At 38.8% G+C, this 22400-nt stretch overlaps 3 protein-coding genes across 4 annotated transcripts; all 3 read left to right on the top strand.

Moving 5' to 3' along the window:
• Positions 1–11184: 11184 nt before the first annotated feature.
• fdx2 (ferredoxin 2) lies at positions 11185–14446 on the top strand. Its single transcript, XM_041984360.1, has 5 exons — positions 11185–11378; positions 11710–11761; positions 12712–12818; positions 12894–12981; positions 13079–14446. Exons 1-5 carry the CDS (start codon positions 11192–11194, stop codon positions 13233–13235), a joined length of 591 nt encoding a protein of 196 aa, XP_041840294.1. The 5' UTR covers positions 11185–11191; the 3' UTR covers positions 13236–14446.
• Positions 14447–14688: 242 nt separating this feature from the next.
• Positions 14689–19502, top strand: zglp1 (zinc finger GATA like protein 1). 2 transcript variants are annotated; one of them, XM_041981973.1, is made up of 5 exons: positions 14689–14921; positions 15730–17097; positions 17197–17309; positions 18124–18217; positions 19080–19502. In XM_041981973.1, the coding sequence occupies exons 2-5, from the start codon at positions 15743–15745 to the stop codon at positions 19210–19212; spliced, it is 1695 nt and encodes a 564-aa protein (XP_041837907.1). In that variant the 5' UTR covers positions 14689–14921; positions 15730–15742; the 3' UTR covers positions 19213–19502. The 2 variants fall into 2 exon arrangements, with proteins under 2 accessions (XP_041837907.1, XP_041837906.1); XM_041981972.1 differs by having other exon boundaries at positions 14689–14943.
• A 1652-nt stretch (positions 19503–21154) lies between these two features.
• On the top strand, positions 21155–22168 carry LOC121638773 (forkhead box protein D3-like). The gene has a single exon (XM_041983745.1). The coding sequence runs from the start codon at positions 21155–21157 to the stop codon at positions 22019–22021; it is 867 nt and encodes a 288-aa protein (XP_041839679.1). The 3' UTR covers positions 22022–22168.
• The last annotated feature ends 232 nt before the right edge of the window (positions 22169–22400 follow it).

The following is a 22400-nucleotide window of genomic DNA, read 5'->3' as shown; positions in this document are numbered from 1 at the left end:
TGTGTGTGTGTGTGTGTGTGTGTGTGTGTGTGTGTGTGTGTGTGTGTGTGTGTGTGTGTGTGTGTGTGTGTGTGTGTGTGTGTGTGTGGTTGAATTTCCAGGTCCTCACAGTCGCCCATTACAGTATAGAATAATGAAATGATCCTGATTATAGTCATTTTGATTAAAATATTTTCCCTCTTAAGAAAACTATAGTATTTTCACAGTGACAGAAGACTAAACTCCTCATTAAACTTCTTGTAAACCTTTACAGTGGGAGCAATAGATCCTAAGTGGAAGCATCACGAACCAGTATAGAATATATAAGACAGGAAGACTGTAGCTGGTGATTAAAATGTTTAACAACATCATTGGTTCCTATCAACAAAGCCTCACAATATCAATGAGGAGCCAAAACCACAGACAAAACTTCCCCAACCACATCCACACTACCAGCTGCCATCTGAAAAGTGACAAGTATCTGCGGCTACAGCTGTTAGCAGATTCAAACAGCTTCCTTCCTCAAACTTTCAGAGTTTATAATTGAAACTTATTATATGCGTATTAAGTGGCAGTTGCAGAGATGTAAATCAAAAGTTTACAATAAGATAAATTACTTAAATGGATAACGACTCTCTGCTTGCCAGTATATCACAAATCCTGCCACAAGGCAATTTCAGTTCAATATGATTCAGGAGCCAGAGATCAATATAAAACAATATTATGTGCTGATTTAACACAATCACCTCATTCAGATCAATCATAAGAAGCTACTGAAATATCAAACTATGATTTTATTCCTGAGCTCACAAATTTAAACTTTTTCTTGCCCCATTTTGTACCAGTTGTGTATGTTAAACTTTAAAATGTTCACTCTTATTTATAGTTTCAAAATTTATAGTTATAATAACCATGGTGGTACACTCTGACTTTATCATAGCTAAACACCACACCTCTGGATATCTTTATTTTCTTCAACAAATCAAACAAATTCTTTTCTTTTACAAAGAAAACAAACAGTTTCACATGATTTTCATTAAACACGTCCTACAAGTAATTATTGAATCCTTTTTTTGTTATATATATATTTGTAAATTTGGGTAATTTTTTTTTTACTATTAATTTATCAAACAGCACAAACCACATAGAGATGCTTATTAATATAAACCCTCCCTTTTGACAGATCAGACCTATCTGATAAGCCCAGATTGTGTTTGCATAATGTGCATACCCAACCTACACATATGTTATTACATGTACCGTATACACACCAAGTAAAATACATACATATACCTTCTGATCAAGGCTGAAGAAGTTTGAGAAAAAGCAGATAACAGATAAAAGTATAAAGACGTGAGGTCTAGCTCTCTTTATTTGTATTATTGGTTTCCATTTTTTCTCAAATGTTCCTAGTTTTAACTGTAGTCTTGAGGTGGTTTTTCCATTTAAAAAAAATCACTTTGTTCCTCCACTGCATGATACGAAGAAGTTGTGGTTTCAAACAGGAGATTGTAAATGAACATGCAGAGGTCTTTGTATTTCTTTTTGGATACCTTTCCAGAAATCTATGCCCATTGGACTGTCCCAGAATATATGGGTAAAGTCTCCTACCAATCCCCAATTCCTCCAGCACAAGTTAGATGTATTACAATATTTTGAAGTAATAACAGGAGTATTAAAATAACACATCTTCACCTTCCAGTCAAACTCCCTCCGCGTGGAGCTGTTGGTCAGTTTATGTCCAGATTCAAGTGTTTCCTCCCACTCTTCATCTGTTCTGATTATATTTGCTTCCAATTCCAACTTTTCTTTTACAGTGAAACTATTAACACCGGATTCGTGTTGGATTGCTTTATAAAGTTTTGAGGTCCGTCCTTTTTTTGATTCATCACTTCAATCGATCCCATCAGCTCTTCTACTTTGGTTAATTCCTTGAATATTTTGTCTCTGTCGTTATGGTTCTGGAGGTAATGTCTCAGTTGTAAATATTTATAGAAATCATTGTTTAGTAAATTAAATTCCCGTTTAAGCTGTTCAAATGATTTCAGGATTGATCCTTTAAAGATTTGGTCAATAAATATTAATCTATTGTTTGTCCATATCTCAAACCTTATGTCCATACTACTTGGTACAAAATTCAGGTTTTTTTGCAGTCTTTGTAGCTCTGCTTACCAAACTTGATAGACTTAACGTCTTTTGTATGTTTGACCATATTTGAATTGCCTCTTTAATCCAATAATTCTGGATCTTAAGATTTGGGTATTTTTTTTATTGGATCATATATATTATTAAATCAGTTTACCCATGTAGGTCATTGTGTTACATCCCGTCTGTAAGAATCACCCACAGGAACAATAGAAAAATAGATACATCAAGAAAGCTCCTAAACCCGGCGGATGTCCAAACTGGGCCAAGTGTGAAGTTAATAAATAAAGCCAAACACAAACTGACCATCACTGGATGTGCAGCACTCTGAGGGTGTCCTGACCTTTATATCATAGAAACAAAACAACCACTTTACGAGTGCATGGCTCAACTCAAATAAGCCAGCTCCTCAAGACGCAGCGGTCTACCTCCGCCTCACAGACTCTTTTTAGGACAGTAACATCCTCGATCTGGACAGGGGAGAAAAATGGTTTGACAGAGGAGTGAAATAAATCATCTCTGTCAAACAGAAAAAAACAACTTTAAACAGATGAGGTGCCCAAGCGGTCGCTCCTCCACAGATGGGACCTCAATTACTCTCAAAGTTCAAATGTCCCAGTGGCAGCTCAGAGGCCTAAATCTCTCCTCCAGTTAGCTGGAACTAAAAGAGTTTTTCAAAGGAGATGTAAAACACAGTCAAGAGAAAAGAAATGCTTTTATCTTCTACTGAAGCCCTTAGGATTTCCACAACCTGAATGAGAGAAACTACAGAGACAAACACCACCATGGTTTCTAAAGTAATTAAAAATCCCAAGAGCTTACGTACAACATCACTGGTTTGCTTTTTTTGGTTGCTGAAGATGTTTCATCTTTCATCAAAGTGCTAATGGCTTCACAAGGAGTTAGACACCCAGGACTCCCAGTCAGCCAGTTAGACATGAGAAAGACTCTTAGATAACAGATGAAACCCCCTCAAATACCAAAAGAAAGAAAGAACTCTCAGTTGTTTTCTTCTTTAACTTGAATGACTGAGAATAATGCACCAAAAGCTGACCCAGAATTTGAAAAAAATGTAAAAATTAAAGCCACACATGGTATCATTTATGTTCTCAGCAGTATGAAGTTAATCTAAAGGAACAGAGTTGTAATTCTACGTTTTTTTTATGTAGAATAATATGGAAAAGCTTCCTGAACTTGAATGCTTGAACATCCTCCCATTCTGAAACTCTATACTCACCACAGAACTAAATGAAATGCACGTTTATCTGCCATGAAAAATTATCCTCAGCAGCTGCACTGTTTACTCTGCAGTGTATGCTGGAAACTACAGAAGCATGAGGTGGTAAAAAGCCTCTTTAAAAAGTGCAAGTTCAAGCTTGTATTTCAGAGATTTTATATTAATATAAGCTCACATTCAATCAATGAAGGTTTTAGCAAATTATTAACTGATATGGTATAACCAGAGGAGGCTTCCTTGGCCTGTTTGGATTTGTTGACATGACTTGTTACACCTTCATGACCCATCAAGCCTTTGACCTCTTTCTGCTACTTTTCTTTATCTGGTGTCAAAGGTCAACAATCAGCGGTCAGCGCTGTCCATCATACTGCAGCCGTGCAGACGGTGGTATGAAACTGCATCCAGACCTCGAGCTAAAGCAAACATCTTGTCGCGCTCTGAGCAGTTCCTAGTGCTGTGTGTGAAAAAGGTCATCAACAAACAACACAAGCCTGAGCTCCTTGGAGACTTGTAAGGCTTTCCCACATTTAAATGTGTGACACACACATTTTGAGAAAGTGCTCCAAGAGTGTATAGAAGCTGTTTTCCCTGCAAAAATACTGGCTCCCAGGCTGCTGCTGGGTTTACCCACCTATGGTAAGTTTCCTTTTGTCTGGGGGAGAAACAAGCGTTCCCACACAGATGAAGCATGAAACAACATAGGGGGACTTTTTTTTTATTCTTCTACTTTTTTTTTTTTTTTTTTTTTACCAGTTTCTTGTTAGTTGGTTTCAGAGGTTTGTGTGACTCATCAGAGGAAAGTCACCACAGTGCTGCTCTTATGCAAGTATGCACAAGCAAAAAAAACATGCACACCCACGAAGCTTCCCAACTTTGAGATGAATGTCATGATAAAACTTAATTAAATTTGTAGTAATTTAATTTTTCTCTATATAATTTCCTTTGACGTCAAGCTCAACAAACTGGCAGCTGTGAACTTATGGAAACTAATCTAACACAGTGTTTTAACACCAAAAGCTGGGCAGCAAAACTGTTGAAATATACAGATGTGGAGGGGGGGGCTTAAAAGGTTTTCTTGCACCCTGCTGCAGAAATTCAAATTTGCTTTGAAGGCTGATCCATAAAAACATTAGGCAAGGCAAGTTTATTTGTATAGGACATTTCATGTACAAGACAATTCAAAGTGCTTTACATAAAACATTAAAAGCATTACAGGTGGTGCAACGGAAGCAGTAAAAGTATTAAAAGGTAGCAACAAATAGCAAAAATCACAATAAAATCATAAATTACATTACAATTAATAATTCTTACAATGCTGCACTTACTTAAAACACTCATCTAAAATCTAACGCTGAGCAGCCTGTTCCCAATGGATGCAAACGGAAATCAAATGAAATTACTGCTGTCATCTACTATAGGGTCCTTGCATTTAAAGCCAAAAATGTGACTACAGACACATAAAAACACACATTCAAACTTTGTGGTTCAACTTTGTTTGGTTTCATGTTACCTTGATTCATATTCTGTTTTATATTATGAAATGTGAAGATAAAAAAAAGACTTGTATTGTTCTTTATTAAAGCACTTTTCTCTAGCTTATATATATTCAACATCTTATGTTTTTCTATATTTCATATTTCTGCACTATCAATTGTCATCTTTTGTATGAAACATTTTGGTTTTAGATCTTGCCTTGTAAACAAAAAAAGAAAGTAAAGAAAACACCACATAAGTTTCCAACCTTAAAATTCTGCCTTCTGACTCATTGTGATGCCACACTGACATTCATTTTACACATTCCTGCGGCCGGAATTGGTGTGCAGTGTCCTAAAGTTGAGAAACTGCACTTTCTTTTGCAGCCTGGATGATCACAAGACAGCTTTACAGCAACATGTCACACGGCAGTAACTGAAAGTTAACACATTGGCCGATTTGAATATGCATCATGGCAAAATCTGTGAAGAAATGCAAGAGTATATTATTGCAAGAAATGAAGAAAAGCTTATTTTTCTTCTTTTTTGGTCCTTTCGTGGGTCGCACATCAGCTTAAAACTGCCCCGCGCTTTTCAGTACCACGTTTTGCTCCAAAAAGGACCTCATCCACAAGGGCCCCTAAATCTGACCAAATTATGCATGTAAATGGTGCAGAATAAGAGTAAATGCTCTGTATCCGTCTTTAGCGTAAATCATATATAGGGCTTTAGGGGGTGCCAAGGTCTGAAATCAAACTTCAGTAGTGCTGCTTTAAGCCTCTTGCATCCCGAAAGACCCCAAAGAACACAACATAAATTTTTTCAGCTGTTTTGGGAGCTATGCCATTTTCAGCTGTGAATTAGAGTTGCTATAATTATAATTATAATTATAATTAAATTAGCATTCAAAGCTACACTGTAATGTATTCAACCCCCTCTCATGGACTTACAAAATGTGACTTTTTCATCTATTATAAGATTATGTTTCTAACTAAACTCACTTATATGATCCAAATTGGTGGGTGACATGGTCCCAAATCCCAGATGTTTTAATATGGATAGTAAAGTTTAACAAGTTGAAAACAACAGTGGCAGCGCTGACAGGAGTGACTGAGTGCACCCTAAGGGTTTCTGGGAAATGTTGTGTTATTCCATGTTCTGTCTGTTTTTGGAGACATGAGCTGCCTACATACATACATGTGGCATCTGGAGATTAACAAAAGTCATTATGTGGGTGAGAAAATGCTTGTGCATGATGCCTCTGTTGACCTTTTGGTGTGTGTGTGTGTGGCATACATTATATATCTCTTCTAAGTGTATTGTGGGAGTGTATGTGGTTTTGTACTGCACACTCATCAAGGCATGAAGGGAGTCTGAGAAACAGCAAGAGGCCTTGCCAAACATTTAATTACAGTTGTTTGTTAAATAAAGCACCCTCTCTTAGTGCTGAGATATTAAAACTAATAAAATCTCTGTTGAACAACTCATGTCACTGCGGTGTTATTTACTTAACAAAAAATAAAACCACAGTACATATGTTTGGAAAATTAAGTACACCTTCACTGTTTCCATAGAAATTAAGAGGTTAAGTAACATGTGTAATTAAATGCACTTGATTAACTGATCACCAGATGCCAAAACCTCTATCAGAATCAGAAGAATCAGAATCAGAATCAGATTTATTGCCAAGTAACTTTCATTACAAGGAATTTGTTGTGATTTGACGGTGCCTACATATAAATAGATAAATATGAACCATAAAGATATGAACAAGCCAACTGAACATATAACATTAAGACTGAAAAACTATATAAGAGTGGAAATAAAAATTATGTACATAAAAATAAATAAGAGTAAAGTAGTGTATTTACATTAAATGAAATGTGCAATCTGTAGTATAAAAATAAAAATGTACAAATTGAAGTGACCAATGAAGGGGGAGTGTGTTAATGCGTTGTCAGTCAGGTAAGTCTTTAGGTGAGTTCCAAAGCCTGATGGCAGAGGGGAAGAAACTGTTTTTGTGGCGGGAGGTTCTGGTTCTGATAGACCGCAGCCTCCGGCCAGAGGGGAGAGGATCAAACAGATGGTGTCCAGGGTGGGAGGGGTCAGCTGCTATCCTCCCTGCTCTCCTCAGGGTTCTGGAGGAGTAGAGTTCTGGGAGAGAAGGAAGGCTGCAGCCAATCACCTTTTCTGCAGAACGTATGATACGCTGCAGTCTGCACCTGTCCTTGGCAGAGGAAGCAGCGTACCAGACGGTGATGGAGGAGGTGAGGATGGACTCCACGATGGCAGTGTAGAAGTGGACCAGCATTGTCCGTGGTAGATTGAACTTCTTCAGCTGCCTCAGGAAGTACATCCTCTGCTGAGCCTTCTTGATGAGGGAGCTGATGTTCAGCTCCCATCTGAGGTCCTGGGAGATGATGGTGCCCAGGAAGCGGAAGGACTCCACAGTGTCCACTGGGGAGCCACGCAGGATGACAGGGGAGGGGGGGGCTGTGCTCTTCCTGAAGTCCGTAATCATCTCTACTGTTTTGGAAGCATTGAGCTCCAGGCTGTTCTCGCTGCACCAAGCCATCAGACGGTCAATCTCCCATCTATAAGCAGACTCATCCCCACCAGAGATGAGTCCAATGAGGGTGGTGTCATCTGCAAACTTCAGGAGCTTGACAGACTGGTGACTGGAGGTGCAACTGTTCGTGTACAGAGAGAAGAGCAGGGGAGAAAGAACACAGCCTTGCGGGGAGCCGGTGCTGATCGTCCTGGAGTCCGAAGTGTGGCTTCCCAGTCTCACGCGCTGCTTCCTGTCCGACAGGAAGTCTGTGATCCACCTGCAAGTGGTGTCGGGCACGTTGAGTTGTGAAAGCTTGTCCTGCAGACGAGCCGGGACGATCGTGTTAAATGCGGAGCTGAAATCCACAAACAGGATCCTGACGTAGGATCCTGCAGAGTCCAGGTGCTGGAGGATGAAGTGAGTGGCCAGATTTACAGCATCGTCTACAGACCTGTTGGCTCTGTAGGCAAACTGTAGGGGGTCCAGGAGTGAGTCCGTGATGGATTTGAGGTGGGACAGAACCAGGCGCTCAAAGGATTTCATGACCACAGAGGTCAGGGCGACGGGTCTGTAGTCATTCAGTCCTGTGGGTCCTGGTTTCTTGGGGACTGGGATGATAGTGGATGCCTTGAAACATGCTGGTACATGGCATGTCTCCAGTGAGATGTTGAAGATGTCCGTGAACAGAGGAGACAGCTGGTCTGCACAGTGCTATAAAAACAAAAATACCAAAACAAAAACCTGAAAGCTATATTTCAGACTCTACAGGCTTCAGTTAGCATGTTAAGTGTTAAAGTTGTTGACAGTCCAGTTAAAAAAGCCTGAACAAGTTTGGCCCGCTGGAAAATTTGCAGAACATGGCAGCACAGACTAGATTTATAAATTTGCATCTGAACAAATCACATACATTTCTGTAATGACGTCCTTTCATCAGATGAGACTAAAGTGGAGATGTTTGGCCTTAATTCACGGGACCATGTTAGCTGAAAACCAAGTACAACATATCAGCAAAAACACATCATATCAGCTGAGGAGGAGGGGGTGATGATTTGGATCTGTTTTGCAGCCATAAGAACCTAGATGCCTTGCAGCCATGGGCTCTCCTGTATACCAAAGTATTCTAGAGTCAAGTGTGAGGCCATCTGCTTGACAGCAAAAGCTTGGCCTAAATAAGGTCATACTACAAAACAATGATCACAAACACAGCAGCAAATCTAAAACACAAGGCTGAAAAAGAAAAGCATCATACTGTTGCAATGACTCAGTTCAGGTCCAGACATCAACCTGATTTAAATACTGTGGTGGGACCTTAATAGAGCTTTGCATAAGAGATTGCCCACAAACCTCAATGAACTGGAGTAACCTTTTAACGAGTAGTGAGCAACAACGTCGTACAGAAAATGATTACTTTAAGTCAGTGGTTTCCAACCAGGGGTCCCCAGGTTTGAACATTTAAAGCCATTGTAAGTAATGTCTACGCAGCATCCATATTTTAAGAAAAGAAAGTAAGGCTCTATGTTGTTAATTTAACTTTTTTAAATGACAGAACTCAACCAGAATACATCATTTATGGAGAGAATCTCACTTTTGAAAGCATAAAACCAAGCATGGTTTCAGCATTGGGTGGGGCAGGGGGTCCTCGGCTTTTTAGTATTTGCATGAATGAGGTCCCCAAGGTAAATAGGTTGGGAACCACTGCTCTAAGTTATGTCTGCTAAAGGTGACTCTACAACTTATTTAACCATGGGATGTACTTGGTTTATCAAACACTGCCTCTGCATATGGCTTAGTTTCTGTCAAATTAATTATTCCACAGTGTTTTATGTCATTTGTTGTTAATAATCTCTGGTTTCTTTTAACTACTAAGACCTGGCAACGACCAGACATACACACACACACACCAGAGGGCCCAATATTAAACCAAGAGCTTTAAATTTACACACACATACACACTGTCCCTGGACAATAATATTGTGCAGATGTGTGTGAGAGTGAGTAATAGTGTTTTATCATGTGGATTTGGAGTATATAAAAAGTAATAATCTATATACCAGTCAGTTGATTCGCAGCACTCGCAATAAATTTTTTTAAGAAGCAGACAGAGTGGCCCATTCAATTTTTTATGATTGTCCACATGGGAGGAACCCCCTGCAGCCGCATCCAGATGAGAGGTTAGTGTTCATCTTAAACCTCCTTTAAAAGTGTATTTCCCCACTAAGCAAAGTTTATAATGAGATACTGAGAGAAAGATAAGAAGTGAAACAAGAATTATAGGGGTATTTTGGAGGACGAGCTCATCACTCATTCAGTCGTTCAAGCCAATAAATCACATCTCAAATATCAACACAGCTCTCCTTATTAGAAGATTTAAAAGAGTTTAATAGCAGCTGAGTTTTTTTTAAGATAACCTCCTTTATCTCCTGAAGACAGGGAGGTAGAAAAGTGCCTGAGCTTTTCTCCTGCCTGCAGTCATAACATCACTTTTACCTCTTCTCACACCAGTTGTCACACGGTTTCCTGTTGCCAGCTTGCATCAGATTTCTCATCCACGTTAATCTCCCTAAAGCGCACGAAAACAGGACACAACATGAATTCACAGCACTATTATATGGAAGCGAAGGTCTTCATGAATGGGAAGAAATTTTCTATTTTGAGACATATGAATAATGGGTTCATTGGAAAAAAATAAAAGAAAACAAATAAAGATAAGGCGTGTATAGAAATTGGATGGTTAGATAAACAGTGAGCATAAATCTGTCATGTGTCCAAAGCATAACCTTAACAGGTTGAGACAAGTCAAAACTGCCACTGCAATGAAATATACAAGAGGAGTGGGTCTCTTCAAACAGTTCTGAGTGCATTCATTTGATTTAATAGTTCATTTGAAGTTGATCCTGGTAGATTACCTAAAAAAAAAAACTGTATTTGAATACCAGACTTGAACTCTTTATTGCTGACATTTTGTTTTAAAAAGATGTGAAAAAATAGGATTATAATTTAGAAATTGCAAAAAGGAGGTAAAATTCTGAAAACAAACAAGTTTATGTGTTTAAATGCTGCTTTGGTGGCAAGAAATAAAACAAATAATGTAAACTTATTATGAGTGCAATTTTTAATATATTTTCAGTTGAGCATTTACTTTTTCTAACATTACACACTGATGCAAATACATGTTAGCACAAAATGTACTTTTTATGCTGACTACCTTTCATATTCCATTTAATTTTACACAATGAATGTGCAACTGCACACAATCCATTTAAAGCAACTAAATTTAACGCATCAAATATGCATTGACAAGATTTATTCTGCATCTAAACTTGGATGGAACTGATAATATCATCTCCTGATAATTTTAATTAAGACATTTGCTTGTAGTACACACACTGTGAATATTTCAGGCTCCAATATGATAATTATATACAATGTAATTTATTATTTATAGAAGCCAAAAGGTGTATTTTGGACATTGAACCTTCACTAGCTTGAAATAAGATTTGTAAGAAAGACAGGCAAAAATGTTGATATTCATCGGTGCAAAGAAAAATAAACAAACAAGCAAAACATATCCATATTTCACTTCAAATTCATTTCATCTCCAATGTTTTTACCAAGATAAAGTCAGTCAATCGAACCTAACCGTGGTGAAGCAGAGGATCCAAATTTTTGTTGTTTATGTCGTTTCTACTGTTGAAGGTAAAGCTGCAGCGCCCTCTGCTGTCAGATCAGCGCATTACACCACAAACGTCACCCTGTCTTTGCCATTTTCTTATTGGTTTCTGTCGCACACGTGACCAAAACAGAGTCATGGCGGCGTCCGCTGCAGCCCGGTCGAGCGTGGGGCTGACTTTGAAGCTTTCTCGGGTTATCCCGGACTGTAGCGCGTGTCCCCTGTACAAATTAAAGAGCTGTTTGAACAGTAGGGCCAGCTTACAGAGAACGGGCTCCCTAGAGGGTTTCCGGACGATAAATAGGCATTTACAGACAAGTATAGGTAAGTGTTGTCTCTTGCTAGCACTTTAGCCCGATTTAGGGACTAGTTCTTTTGAATGGATGTTTACGATCTACCCCAATAAGTGGTAATTATTTTTCTTTTATAGAGTTTAGACTGTTGACGATACCTGCTAAGTTTGTCTTGCAGTGATGACTTCCAATTGGAAGTCCCCTCAAAAACACTTGTGTAACTTCATCGCTGTATTCCCAAATTGTGTTGTTTCGAAACTTCTGCAACTTTTATGCAACAAGTGAAATAAACCCAAAGGTGGTTTTTGCGAGGAAGATATCTTTTGGTTTGATGTTCCTGCATTTCTTTTCGCTTTTCAAAGGTCTTTATCATCCTGAGGAGGGGAGCTCCAATGCAGAAGATCCAGAAGATGTGTAAGTCCAGGGCTTTTTAGCAGGAATTAATCAATGTCACCTACATGCATTTAAAAAAACCTATTACCACACCTACATCTATCAAACATGCAAGTCCACTTGGGGGCTTTTATTAATCTTATTTTAAAGTGTAAAATATTGTGAGATTATTGCCCAGTCCTGCTGCACTTTGCACTTTTAGTTTTCATGCCAAACACAACTTGAACTGAACTTGAGATGTGGTCGGATTTCAATTTAAAAGTAGAAGCACTTACAGTTTTGCAAGACGAACAATATATTCTTTAATGCATCTTTATATATTAGGTCACTCAGAGTTGCACTTGATGCTGTCCACATGAACCTGCAAATGCTTCAAATAGGTTACAGGTGGAGGAGAGGCAACATTTTTTAGTCTTTTCTCGATGATAATGACAATGAGAATGAGAGATATTCCCCATATGTACTTGTGTAAATAATCGATCCAACAGTTTTATGATCCCACACTGTGGAGCACTTTGCATTCAGACACAGATAAGCATTTGGTTTTACCCAGCTCATACAAATACAGCCGTAGCTGAAATTATAGAGCAAGCCATCAGTTTGTCCTCCACTCTGACTTTTACTTTAAAAAAAAAAGAGGACAAGAGCTTGATCAAGCATACTTTTGTGTGAAATTGTAGCTTTCTGAAATCTCATCTTCCATAAACCTGTAAGGTGACGCTTCAGACTGAGGGTTTTTTCTCAGTATAAAGGGTTGAAATAAAATTCAGCCCTTTATTTTTAATAAAGGAATTAGGAAAATGAAATTCCTGAAGACCCTCAAAGGAACTACATTAATTTCTCTCTTTTTTTTTAAATAGCTTTTGAGCTTATCTGTAACAGCACAGTGAAAATACTACCCAAACCAGCTCAAATTAGTATGCAGTTATTTTACAGTCTGGTTTACCTGAGTTTTTTTTTCTTTTTTGTAGGGTCAACGTTGTGTATATAGATCGGTCTGGCCAGAGGATCCCGGTTAAGGCCAAAGTGGGAGATAACGTCCTGTATCTGGCTCACAAACATGGAATTGACTTGGAAGGTGAAGGGTGATGCAGTTAACCCAAAGCATGCTGTTAAAGTAATTGCGTTACATTTGTGTCTCTGTTGTTTTTAGGAGCCTGTGAGGCATCGCTCGCTTGCTCTACCTGTCATGTCTATGTGAGTGCTACTCATTTTGACAAACTACCAGAACCTGAAGAGAGGTATGTCTGCTGGCTGATGCCATCTTTTCTTATAGTAATCCATGTTAATGATGCAGAGAAAATGAAATCATATAAAAGATGACATCTCTGTTCTTAGGGAGGATGACATGCTCGACATGGCGCCTATGCTTCAGGAGAACTCTCGGCTGGGATGTCAGATTGTTCTCACCCCAGAGCTTGATGGCATAGAGCTCACCCTGCCCAAAGTCACCAGGAACTTCTACGTGGATGGCCACGTTCCTAAACCTCACTGATTTACGGACCAGAAGAAGATGAGCGGAGAAAGAAACGAGGGTGTTTCTGTGAACCAGATGGCATGTGTGCTGGTTGGGTGATGAGGTGACTGTTAAAAGATGCAATGCTAGGATAGTGTCAACCAAAGCAACTCCCAAGACGTCTTTTGAACTGAAAGATTACACTGTTTAACCAACATACAGACAGGCCTGCAGTCGAGGTTAGGGTTAGGCAGAGTTGGACACAACATGAGTCTCACTGGAGGTGATTTTAATGGTTACATGCAAGAGAAGCTGATGGTGTAAGTGAAATATTTATTTATATGGAATGTTCTCAGGTTTTCTTTATGACACCAATCAGAGAGTGCTCTTTGAGAAAACTAAGACACACCACAGAGCAGTGTCCCCCCTCTACTGATTAATGGAACATTCCGTGTTACTGCTCATATACGCACAATTATCACAAGGTGTTAATCATTTTGACCAGTCCATTATCCTGATATCAGATGTTTTATGCTCAGCATTTGTTTTTTTTTGTTTTGTTTTTTTTTATGTGCCATGCTCATTTATAAATGTTGTATTTCATCATATTAGCCATAAGTTATACACTTAAGTTTTCCTGCTGTGTGGTTGTTAGGCCTGACAGATGAGCCTTTATAATACCAGGAATATTTGATGTATAAAGGTGGGGTCTTTACAAGGAAAAAACAAAAAACAAAACATGATTTAGGATGTTGAAATGATGTATATCAGGGGTGTCAAACTCCGGTCCTCAAGGGCCGCTATCCTGCAGGTTTTAGTTATTTCCTTACACCTGAATAAAATCAAATGGATCCAACAGCTTCTTGTCTACTTCTTCACAATAACCCATTAATTTCAGTCAAGTGTGTTAGATCAGGGAAGCAATGAAAACCTGCAGGATACCAGCCCTCGAGGATCGGAGTTAGACACCCCTGATGTATATTCACTCTAAAACATTTTACAAATTCAGATAGCTTTTCATTAAAGTGGAAAATACATTTCAATGTAGTTCCTCTCTGGTGATGGTAAATTAATGGCTCGATTAGGTGGTCTGGTTCAGGTGTGTCTGGAGCCCGATCAGGAAGCTGGTGGGCTTCATGTTACCACACAACGTGTTTACTACATCCACACTTAACAAGTTTACTGTACTTGTCCAATTTCACGCACAAATATAAGTGAACAGTATCAAAATTGGAAATATTTTAAATTGTGAAATAAAGTTTGCTTTTTAAAAAGTCATTTTAACAATGTATTTATTAACAAGCTGCCTTAAATATAGGCTGCTAGTTAAGTGAATAAAAAGCCACTTTTATTTATTTATTTTTCAACATTACCCCTCTGTGGTGTAGACATGCTTTTCACAGCAGCTCCCAAGTAAAACTGAAGTTCAGTGTTTGCCAAGTTTTTATATCGTGTAATCTAGCAAACCAAAACACCTGCGTAGCTCCTCATAGCAACCAGCTCCATCAGACTGAGCTTCCTGCAAATCGACCCGTTTGTGTAGTAAACGATGAAGATTCAGCAGTGAGCATCATCAGTACTAGTAGCAAATACGTCGATTGTTGGATGGACTGTGCGCTTTTATTTTGACACTGGAAGCGATTTTTAGGTACCAGTGAGAAGGTTAGCCAAAGACGAAATTACAAATCAAAGTCAAAAACCGATCGATGAAGGCCGGATTTGTTGGTCAGTGTTGTTTTGATCACAGGTATGGGTCAAATTAAGCAATTTATTGGTGGTAAATAAAAATTACACAGATCGGTACGGTGGCAACGTTCAATTTGAATTACACGTATTTACAATTAAGTTTACCATGCTCGGCCAAAAACGGTCTTTAGGTGATTCGAGATATTCGTGTAAAACAGTAAAGAAAAATGCCGCATGTGACACGCTTTATAGTCATTTTTAATATGAAACCAGTTCGTTTTGTCTTGGTGGGACCTGCTGCTGCGCTCGCGACACTTCAAATCAACCGCGAAAATCGTCAACGTTCTAGAACGTAAAAAGTTTAAGGTTTGAGTTAAAGAACGCTTTTAAACAAGACCGAGGGTTCGAACATTTGTTACATTCTTTCAACCAGTGAGTTCAACCAGCTACATTTTCATAAATGATGTAGGCTGTTCATTTTTGAACGGCGAGTTTGATTTTGGTCATTTTAAAATCACAGCTCGAGTATGTTTGGCTTACAAAAAAAGAAAAGAAACAAGCAAACAAAAATTATTAGACTTTTTCCACTGACTCACGCAGACAAGAATAGTACTTGTCCGCTCTAACTTTTAAATGAAAATATTGCAAATGCTTCCTGTTTGAGTAAACTGTGTAATGTTAGTAGGCCTACTGTCTATAGATGGTAAACAAAAATACACATAAGCCTAGCTTATTAGCTGTCCTTGCTGTATATGTTTACACAAATTTGTTATTTATTTATTTAACCGTTGTCTTTGCTTCTCTATATGTTTTTTTTTTTTTTTTTTTTTTTTTTTTTGTGATGCAGAAATTGCCTGAGCATGAGCACTGGACCAAAGGGAGCTTCTGCTTTCAACCAGGGAAACCAGAGCAAAGTAGAACACAATGATTCCCATTCAGCGCTGTTCTACCTTGTGCAGGAGGTTTCGAAGCTAGCATCACCTACAAGTAACACAAATCCACCCTCAAAATTGCTTAATGAGGCTTCAACAAACAATAATTTCTTAAAAAAAGAAGAGGGGAATGAACATTTATTTCAAACCTTGCATAGTTCTTGCCAGATTAATTTCCCCAGTGCAATGACATACAATCACTTGAAAAATGTAAGGGGTGACAGTCATGACGGCAAGGCCAGAACTTTAGATGAGCAGCATTGTGAATCCAACAGCCCCTGGAAAGTGCTGAGCCTGATCAACTTACACTGCGAAAGGCTCCTTCATCAAAGTGATGTTGAGGAATTATGCTACTCAGCAGCCACATCTGCTAGTAATGTGGCAGAGGGGGGATTTAAAAGGGACAACGTTGACTACACTTCAAGACCATCTCTTTATCTGTGTGAGAAGCAAGAAATCACAGCCTCTCTCAGTCCTGTGGATGATGTGAGAGGGAGATGTGCAGGAGGTTGTTGTAAACAGACAGGCTGTTGGAAAGTTCCTGAAGGAGGTGGTAGGGTGTATCTACAGGCTGCTGAGAAAACGGACTCTGTTAGAGTAGAGTTTCAGGAAGAAAATAAAACAGCATCTCTGCAGCCTCCACATAGAGAGATGGTCAAATTTAGTGATAGACAACTGCAGTGGAACCGGGATGTTCTCAATATACCCCACCCTGAAAATGCTCTGTACCAAATGCACACTGTCGACACATGTCTAAACACCCCGTTGACTTTTAATCCAAATGACAAGGCGTGCAAAGATGCATCAAAGCCAGCACCAACGCTAGACCACAATGCAAACATTAGTTTGTCTTCACAGTCCCCATGTAACACCCAATTATCACCTCCAAGCACTATTCTGCTGTCTCCAAGATTGGCATCTCTCTTATGTAACACTGCAGAAAGTTCTTCCTCACGCTCAGACAATAACAGATCCATAGGATCTAAATCAGACTCTACTCATACTCATGTGGAAGAAAAGTCTCCTCCAGTCGCCCGGCTGAAATCCTCAAACTGCAGCGTGTCGTTTGCAATATCAGAACCAGAACTCTGTACGGTAAAAAAGAAGGAAACCGATCCACCTTCTGCTCGACAGTGGAAAACCAAAACTCCAAGAAAACAACCTCACCCCTCTCGCAGTGCTGATATTCAAGACCCCGATTTCCAGGGAGTGACATTCAGGATGGACACGGAGCTGGATGACACCAGAGAGGAGTGTCGGCTCATCATTACTTCAAAGTACAGGTAAACACAGCTATACAGTTCATTTGCATGGGGATATATAAAATAATGATGTAAATCTGAGTGAAATGCACACATTTGCTGCATGTATATCGATCACAGCAAGGATCTTTGCAAGAGTGTGAGAAAACGGAGACAGAGGATGCGGATATTGCAGAAATCCCTTAAAACTAGCAGCTCAGATGAAGAGAGTGACCTTACAACTAATGTCTTGAGTAAGTAACACCTGAATAACTGCACTGTTTTATTAAATTTTTCTCTTTATCTGAACTGACCAGGAAGGAAATCCACAAAGGAAAAGGAGAAATGGCAAAACTTAGTTGCTGAGTACTATAAAATGTCCCCTTTGACCACTAGAGGGCGCCACCACACCAAAACTCATTAGCTGTTGGTACATATATGTGTGTGTGTATGTATGTATGTAGGAATGATTTATTTTTAGTGCTTCTAACTGGTGCATTTCTAGTTAAATGAGCATCAAAATGTAATTTCAGATTCACAGTTTTTGGATAACGTTTAACACCTTAATTGCATCCCACAATATGACACTGTCTTATACAGTACTGCTCCCTTGGTCCATAGCAAACCTAAGTGTTTAACAACCTGACTGCATCATGATCCCAGAACATGGGATACCTGGACATACTGTCTTACATAGGCATGGCTGCAGTGTACCTCTTGGTCTTTTGGATTGTTATCACCTAGCTTAACACCAAGTCAGTGACTTGGGCACTTTGTCATGTTGATCCAGACATTCCTGAGTATTTTGTAGGTTATGAGGGGTTAGGTTTCTCTTATGTTTGCAGTTAAATGAAACATGTTATTATGAACTCCAAATTAATATTGATATACAGAACATAATGATGTGTAGTTTCTCATATGTTTTGCAGCTAAAACAGATTCCTTCCCTCACATTAGCCTTATCATATCAACAATATGCATTACTCTTCCAAATTATCATCATCTTATTAATAAAATGTGTTAATTTCCACCAAATCTTTCAGTAAGTATATTTTTTTCTTTTTTTAGAGGGCAAAGTCTGCGCATCCTGCTGCACCAGAAAGACCCCCATGTGGAGAGATGCAGAGGATGGGACTCCACTCTGTAATGCTTGTGGGATAAGGTAGCTCTCATTAACATATCTGAATATTCAAAGTTACAGTAGCTCATCTAAAGCTGTACATTAGAGCTCATCTGTGTTTCCACATGATCTGATACTGATATTGATTGTAATTCTGAGCCTAATCTGGAATCATGTGTAGGACAATGTTAATAAAAATAAACCAATTAAATGTTATAGGAGCACTCTAAAATTTATATTTAAAAAAAAGAATATTTAAGAGGGTTTTTAAATGAATGCTGTTTAGTTTGTCTTATTTTTCTTAGACTTGTTCATGGCTGGAAAACACTGCTATAGGTTTAGAAACTCAATCCTAACTGTGGAGTAGCTTATACTCGTTCAAATAAGAAACCTAAAAGAAAAGCAAAACTCTGGTGAATGCTTATGTGAAACACTATTACTATGCAGGAGAAGCTGCACAGTGGTCTGGTCTTTTGCGCCGTCATGTCACAGTTACTGGTTTTTATCTGGACCAGGGCCTTTCTGTGGGAAGTTTCCATGTTCTCCACATGCACATGTGCGTGTTAGTGTGGTTGTTTGTCTCTGTTTTGGCCCTGTGATGGACTGGTGGCCCGTCCACCAGTCCATCACATTGCTTATGTATTGATTTCATACAAACGGCACGTTTAGACACTTAAATAAATCAGAAAACTATTATTTGGTTAATCATTATTGATAGTGTAAACTTTTTCTTGTTGCCATGTTGCTTGACATTTTTGGCAACTTCTACCTTATGACAACAGATTGAATGCATGTGACTGATTGTTGATATCATTCAACGATCCAAAATTATGACATTTCACTGCAAATTTTTATAGATTTGATTGAACTGCATTCATCACAACATCTTTCTCAAATGTTTTAGGTACAAGAAGTACAGAGTGCGCTGTGTCAACTGCTGGCATATTCCTCGGAAAGAGGGCAACTCCAACTCACGCTGCCTCAAGTGTGGAAACTTTGTGAGACTGACCTCAGCTCAGCGGAAACATACCACTTAGAAGACATACACACACACACACACACAGAAGTTTTAATATCCATTCATGAGCCAAAAAGACAATTCTCACTGCTCCTGTATTTCTTGGTCCTTGACAGTTCATTAGACATGAGCATAAAAAGAAAAATGTGGAAAAAACTATTGTAAAATACTTCAGATTTTACTGTTTGTGTGTCCTAATCTTTGTACAGCAAGTGTTACAGACTTTATACGATTTGTTTTTCCTTTATTTACACCAAGAGGAAACTCATGAGAGACAGATGGCTTTTGTAGCAGAGTTGAAAATCATTAGGGACAAATAAACAGGATACTGAAAGGCTGCTGTCATATGCAGACACATGGACTGGAAAGTTTAGCCATGATTGTTGACATTTTTCATCTAAATAGCTTAAGTGTTGTGTAGACTGGTCAGCAGTGCCTGCCTGCTGCAGCATGAAGGTGTGTTTGTGCAGGTTCTGGGCTCATGTTCACTTTTATTAACTCCAAAACAATTTACTACCTTTGACCTTGACAGAAACATCTGCTGCTAAGTTTAGTAGACTACATTTAGTGGAACAGGTTAAATTATTGTTTTTTTTTTTTGTGGTTGCATTTGTGGATTTTTTTGGTGTTTGGGTTGTTTATACATTAATATTTTTCAAGTTTCCATTCACTGACTTTCTTCCTCCTTTGTTTGAAATAAGATTTCTGTGTGTTTGCATGGGTTTTTGTTTGTATTAAATTCAGTAAGAAACATCCAACTTTCCTGGTTCTTTCATGTATTTAAGTATTTAAATAAAGCCTTGAGCTGCCATAGACCCAATACAAAAAAAATATAACAAAATAATAGTTTTAAAGTGATGTGCATATCACATGAAACAAGAGGGACATAATTTTGTGCAATGAGGTTCCCCAGAGTTTGCTCAGCCCACCGTGCTCTACAGGCCAAGTGGGTGGCCTCCTGCAGATTGACAAAGTGCTGCTATTATTTTAAAGATGGATTACGTCTTCTCAAGAGGGACCTCTCTCACGGTTTGCCAAACCATCCAGCAAAGAGGAGTGCTGATGGAAAAGAACGCCATGCAAGCCATGATTTTTATGTTAAAATGTGATTTACACATCAACGTTTTGTAATGGAAACTAACCTCATGGTGCAACATAAATACACTCATCCAGATGCTCTCTTTAAATATAATTTGGTGGTACTTGTGCAGTATGTGGTGTTGTCATGTTTTCCTAATTTTCCAGTTTTATTCCACTAAAAGTCAAACATGGTTCATTTGCCAACTTTTGATTCAAATGACTGAAGATGATCAACAGTGTTAAAAACCTGCAGATTAAAACCTCTAATATAGAAGATCATGCTTAAATATGGCTACACTAGTTCATGAATTACTCTTCATGTTACACATGATACTGAAATGGATAGTTAGGCCTTCAATGTACGTAAAAGTTCAAATTCAAATAAGGAATTTTAGTTGCATGCAGTATTTATGAAGATATTTATCAGTTTGTATTCATTCACCTTAATCAGCCAGTACAGGGAGTGATGTGGCTATTTCTTTGATAACACATTTATACTGATTAGTAATTTGTAAGAAAATATTTTAAAACTTTGTGAGAGAATTTTATTGTGATAATGAAAGCATATTCATACAAAATGGAATCAATAGAAGAACCAAAAGAAATTTTATATGAAATGTTTCATATAATAGCCATGACGTTTTAGGTGAGTTGATTATCTACACAAGTGCTAATGCATTTCTTTATTATGTTTTTGTCTTCCGGATTTCTTTGGGTTTATAGAAGCTGCTGTTTTGATTGAGATGCTGTCAGTAAGAGGAGAAGAGGAGGAGGACTTTTGGAGTGGACGGCTTATAAAGATGCAGTCAGATGTGCAGTGTTTTTTGTGAATGAAACAGGAGGCGGAGGTCAGACAGGCGCTGATCTTGTCTGTTGGAACCATGACCTTGGACAGCAGACCCATGGATGAAACAGACATTGACGTGGAAGGTTATACAAACAGTAGGGAACGTGTGAATAATGCGAGTTTTTCAGTGTTTAGTGAGGCCAGTGAAGACTTGCAGCAACGCGCGTCTTCTTTTACCCCTGAAGGTCTGCGTGAAGAAGTCCCCCCGCAGGATGGTCCAGGCAAAAGGTCTACTTCTAAACCTCCTTACTCTTACATCGCTCTCATTACCATGGCCATCCTCTATAGCCCGAAGAAGAAACTCACCCTCAGTGAGATCTGTGACTTCATCAGCCACCACTTCACGTATTACCGAGAAAGGTTCCCTGCGTGGCAAAACTCAATCCGTCACAACTTGTCTTTAAATGACTGCTTCATCAAAATGCCACGGGAGCTTGGAAGTCCTGGCAAGGGGAATTATTGGACCTTGGACCCCATGTCGGCCGATATGTTCGAAAACGGCAGCTTTCTTCGTCGGAGGAAACGCTTCAAGAAGCAACGTTGCTGCCTGGGAGCGCTGAAACCGCGCAGTCTGCCCCCGCTTTCTTCGCTCGGAGCGCACACGTTTGGTTCAAGTCGACAATGTCCTGCTTTTGGCAGCGACCTGGTCAGAGGAAACCGTTTGGGTGTCCTTGTTAGACCCAGTATCGAACCTGTAAACGGCATCATACCTGCGCTGTCCCCACTTCTTTCCAGGAATTCTCCATCTTTTCTTTTGGACTCTGCCCGCTGCGTCTCATCCCTGGCTCCAAACTTCTTCATGACTCCCGTCCCGCTCCACGGAATCATGCCCAGTCACTCTTTTGCCCAGCTGCCTCTTTTCCCCACTGGGACCTTAGAAGTTTCATCCAATTTGATTTAATATGAAAACGCTGTCTTGGACAATAACAATTTTATGAGAGTTCCAGCCTCCGCGTCACAGCACAATTAGAAAAATAAAGCAAACAGGCCCCCATATTTCACATAATAAGAGTTTAAAGAAAAAGGTTTTTTCTAATAGATTTTATTTTCCAAGTTTTGTTTCAAATAAAGAGGGATTAACATATATTTAATTTCTTTTATTTGAGCATCCTTCTACAATGACTATGAGGCTGTATCAGAATTTTTATGAAAAGCGAAGTAAGTTTGCACGAATTCCATCAAAAATATAACATTATTATTATTATTATTATTATTATTATAAATAAACAAATTAATTAATTAATGGAATATATATGTATATATATATATATATATATATA

Source organism: Melanotaenia boesemani, chromosome 4 (assembly GCF_017639745.1).
Source record: "Melanotaenia boesemani isolate fMelBoe1 chromosome 4, fMelBoe1.pri, whole genome shotgun sequence".
Taxonomy (NCBI): domain Eukaryota; kingdom Metazoa; phylum Chordata; class Actinopteri; order Atheriniformes; family Melanotaeniidae; genus Melanotaenia; species Melanotaenia boesemani.
The sequence above is the reverse complement of the archived record's forward strand: the minus strand, read 5'-3'. Positions and strand labels throughout refer to the sequence as shown.

Coding starts and splice junctions, on each gene's coding strand:
- fdx2 (XM_041984360.1), top strand. CDS start 11,192: ATGGCGGCGTCCGCTGCAGCCCGGTCGAGCGTGGGGCTGACTTTGAAG. Junction 11,762..12,711: donor GCAGAAGATCCAGAAGATGT/GTAAGTCCAGGG, acceptor TCTTTTTTGTAG/GGTCAACGTTGTGTATATAG. Junction 12,982..13,078: donor CTACCAGAACCTGAAGAGAG/GTATGTCTGCTG, acceptor CTCTGTTCTTAG/GGAGGATGACATGCTCGACA.
- zglp1 (XM_041981972.1), top strand. CDS start 14,903: ATGAAGGCCGGATTTGTTGGTCAGTGTTGTTTTGATCACAG. Junction 17,098..17,196: donor ATCATTACTTCAAAGTACAG/GTAAACACAGCT, acceptor TATCGATCACAG/CAAGGATCTTTGCAAGAGTG. Junction 18,218..19,079: donor TGTAATGCTTGTGGGATAAG/GTAGCTCTCATT, acceptor CAAATGTTTTAG/GTACAAGAAGTACAGAGTGC.
- LOC121638773 (XM_041983745.1), top strand. CDS start 21,155: ATGACCTTGGACAGCAGACCCATGGATGAAACAGACATTGACGTGGAA.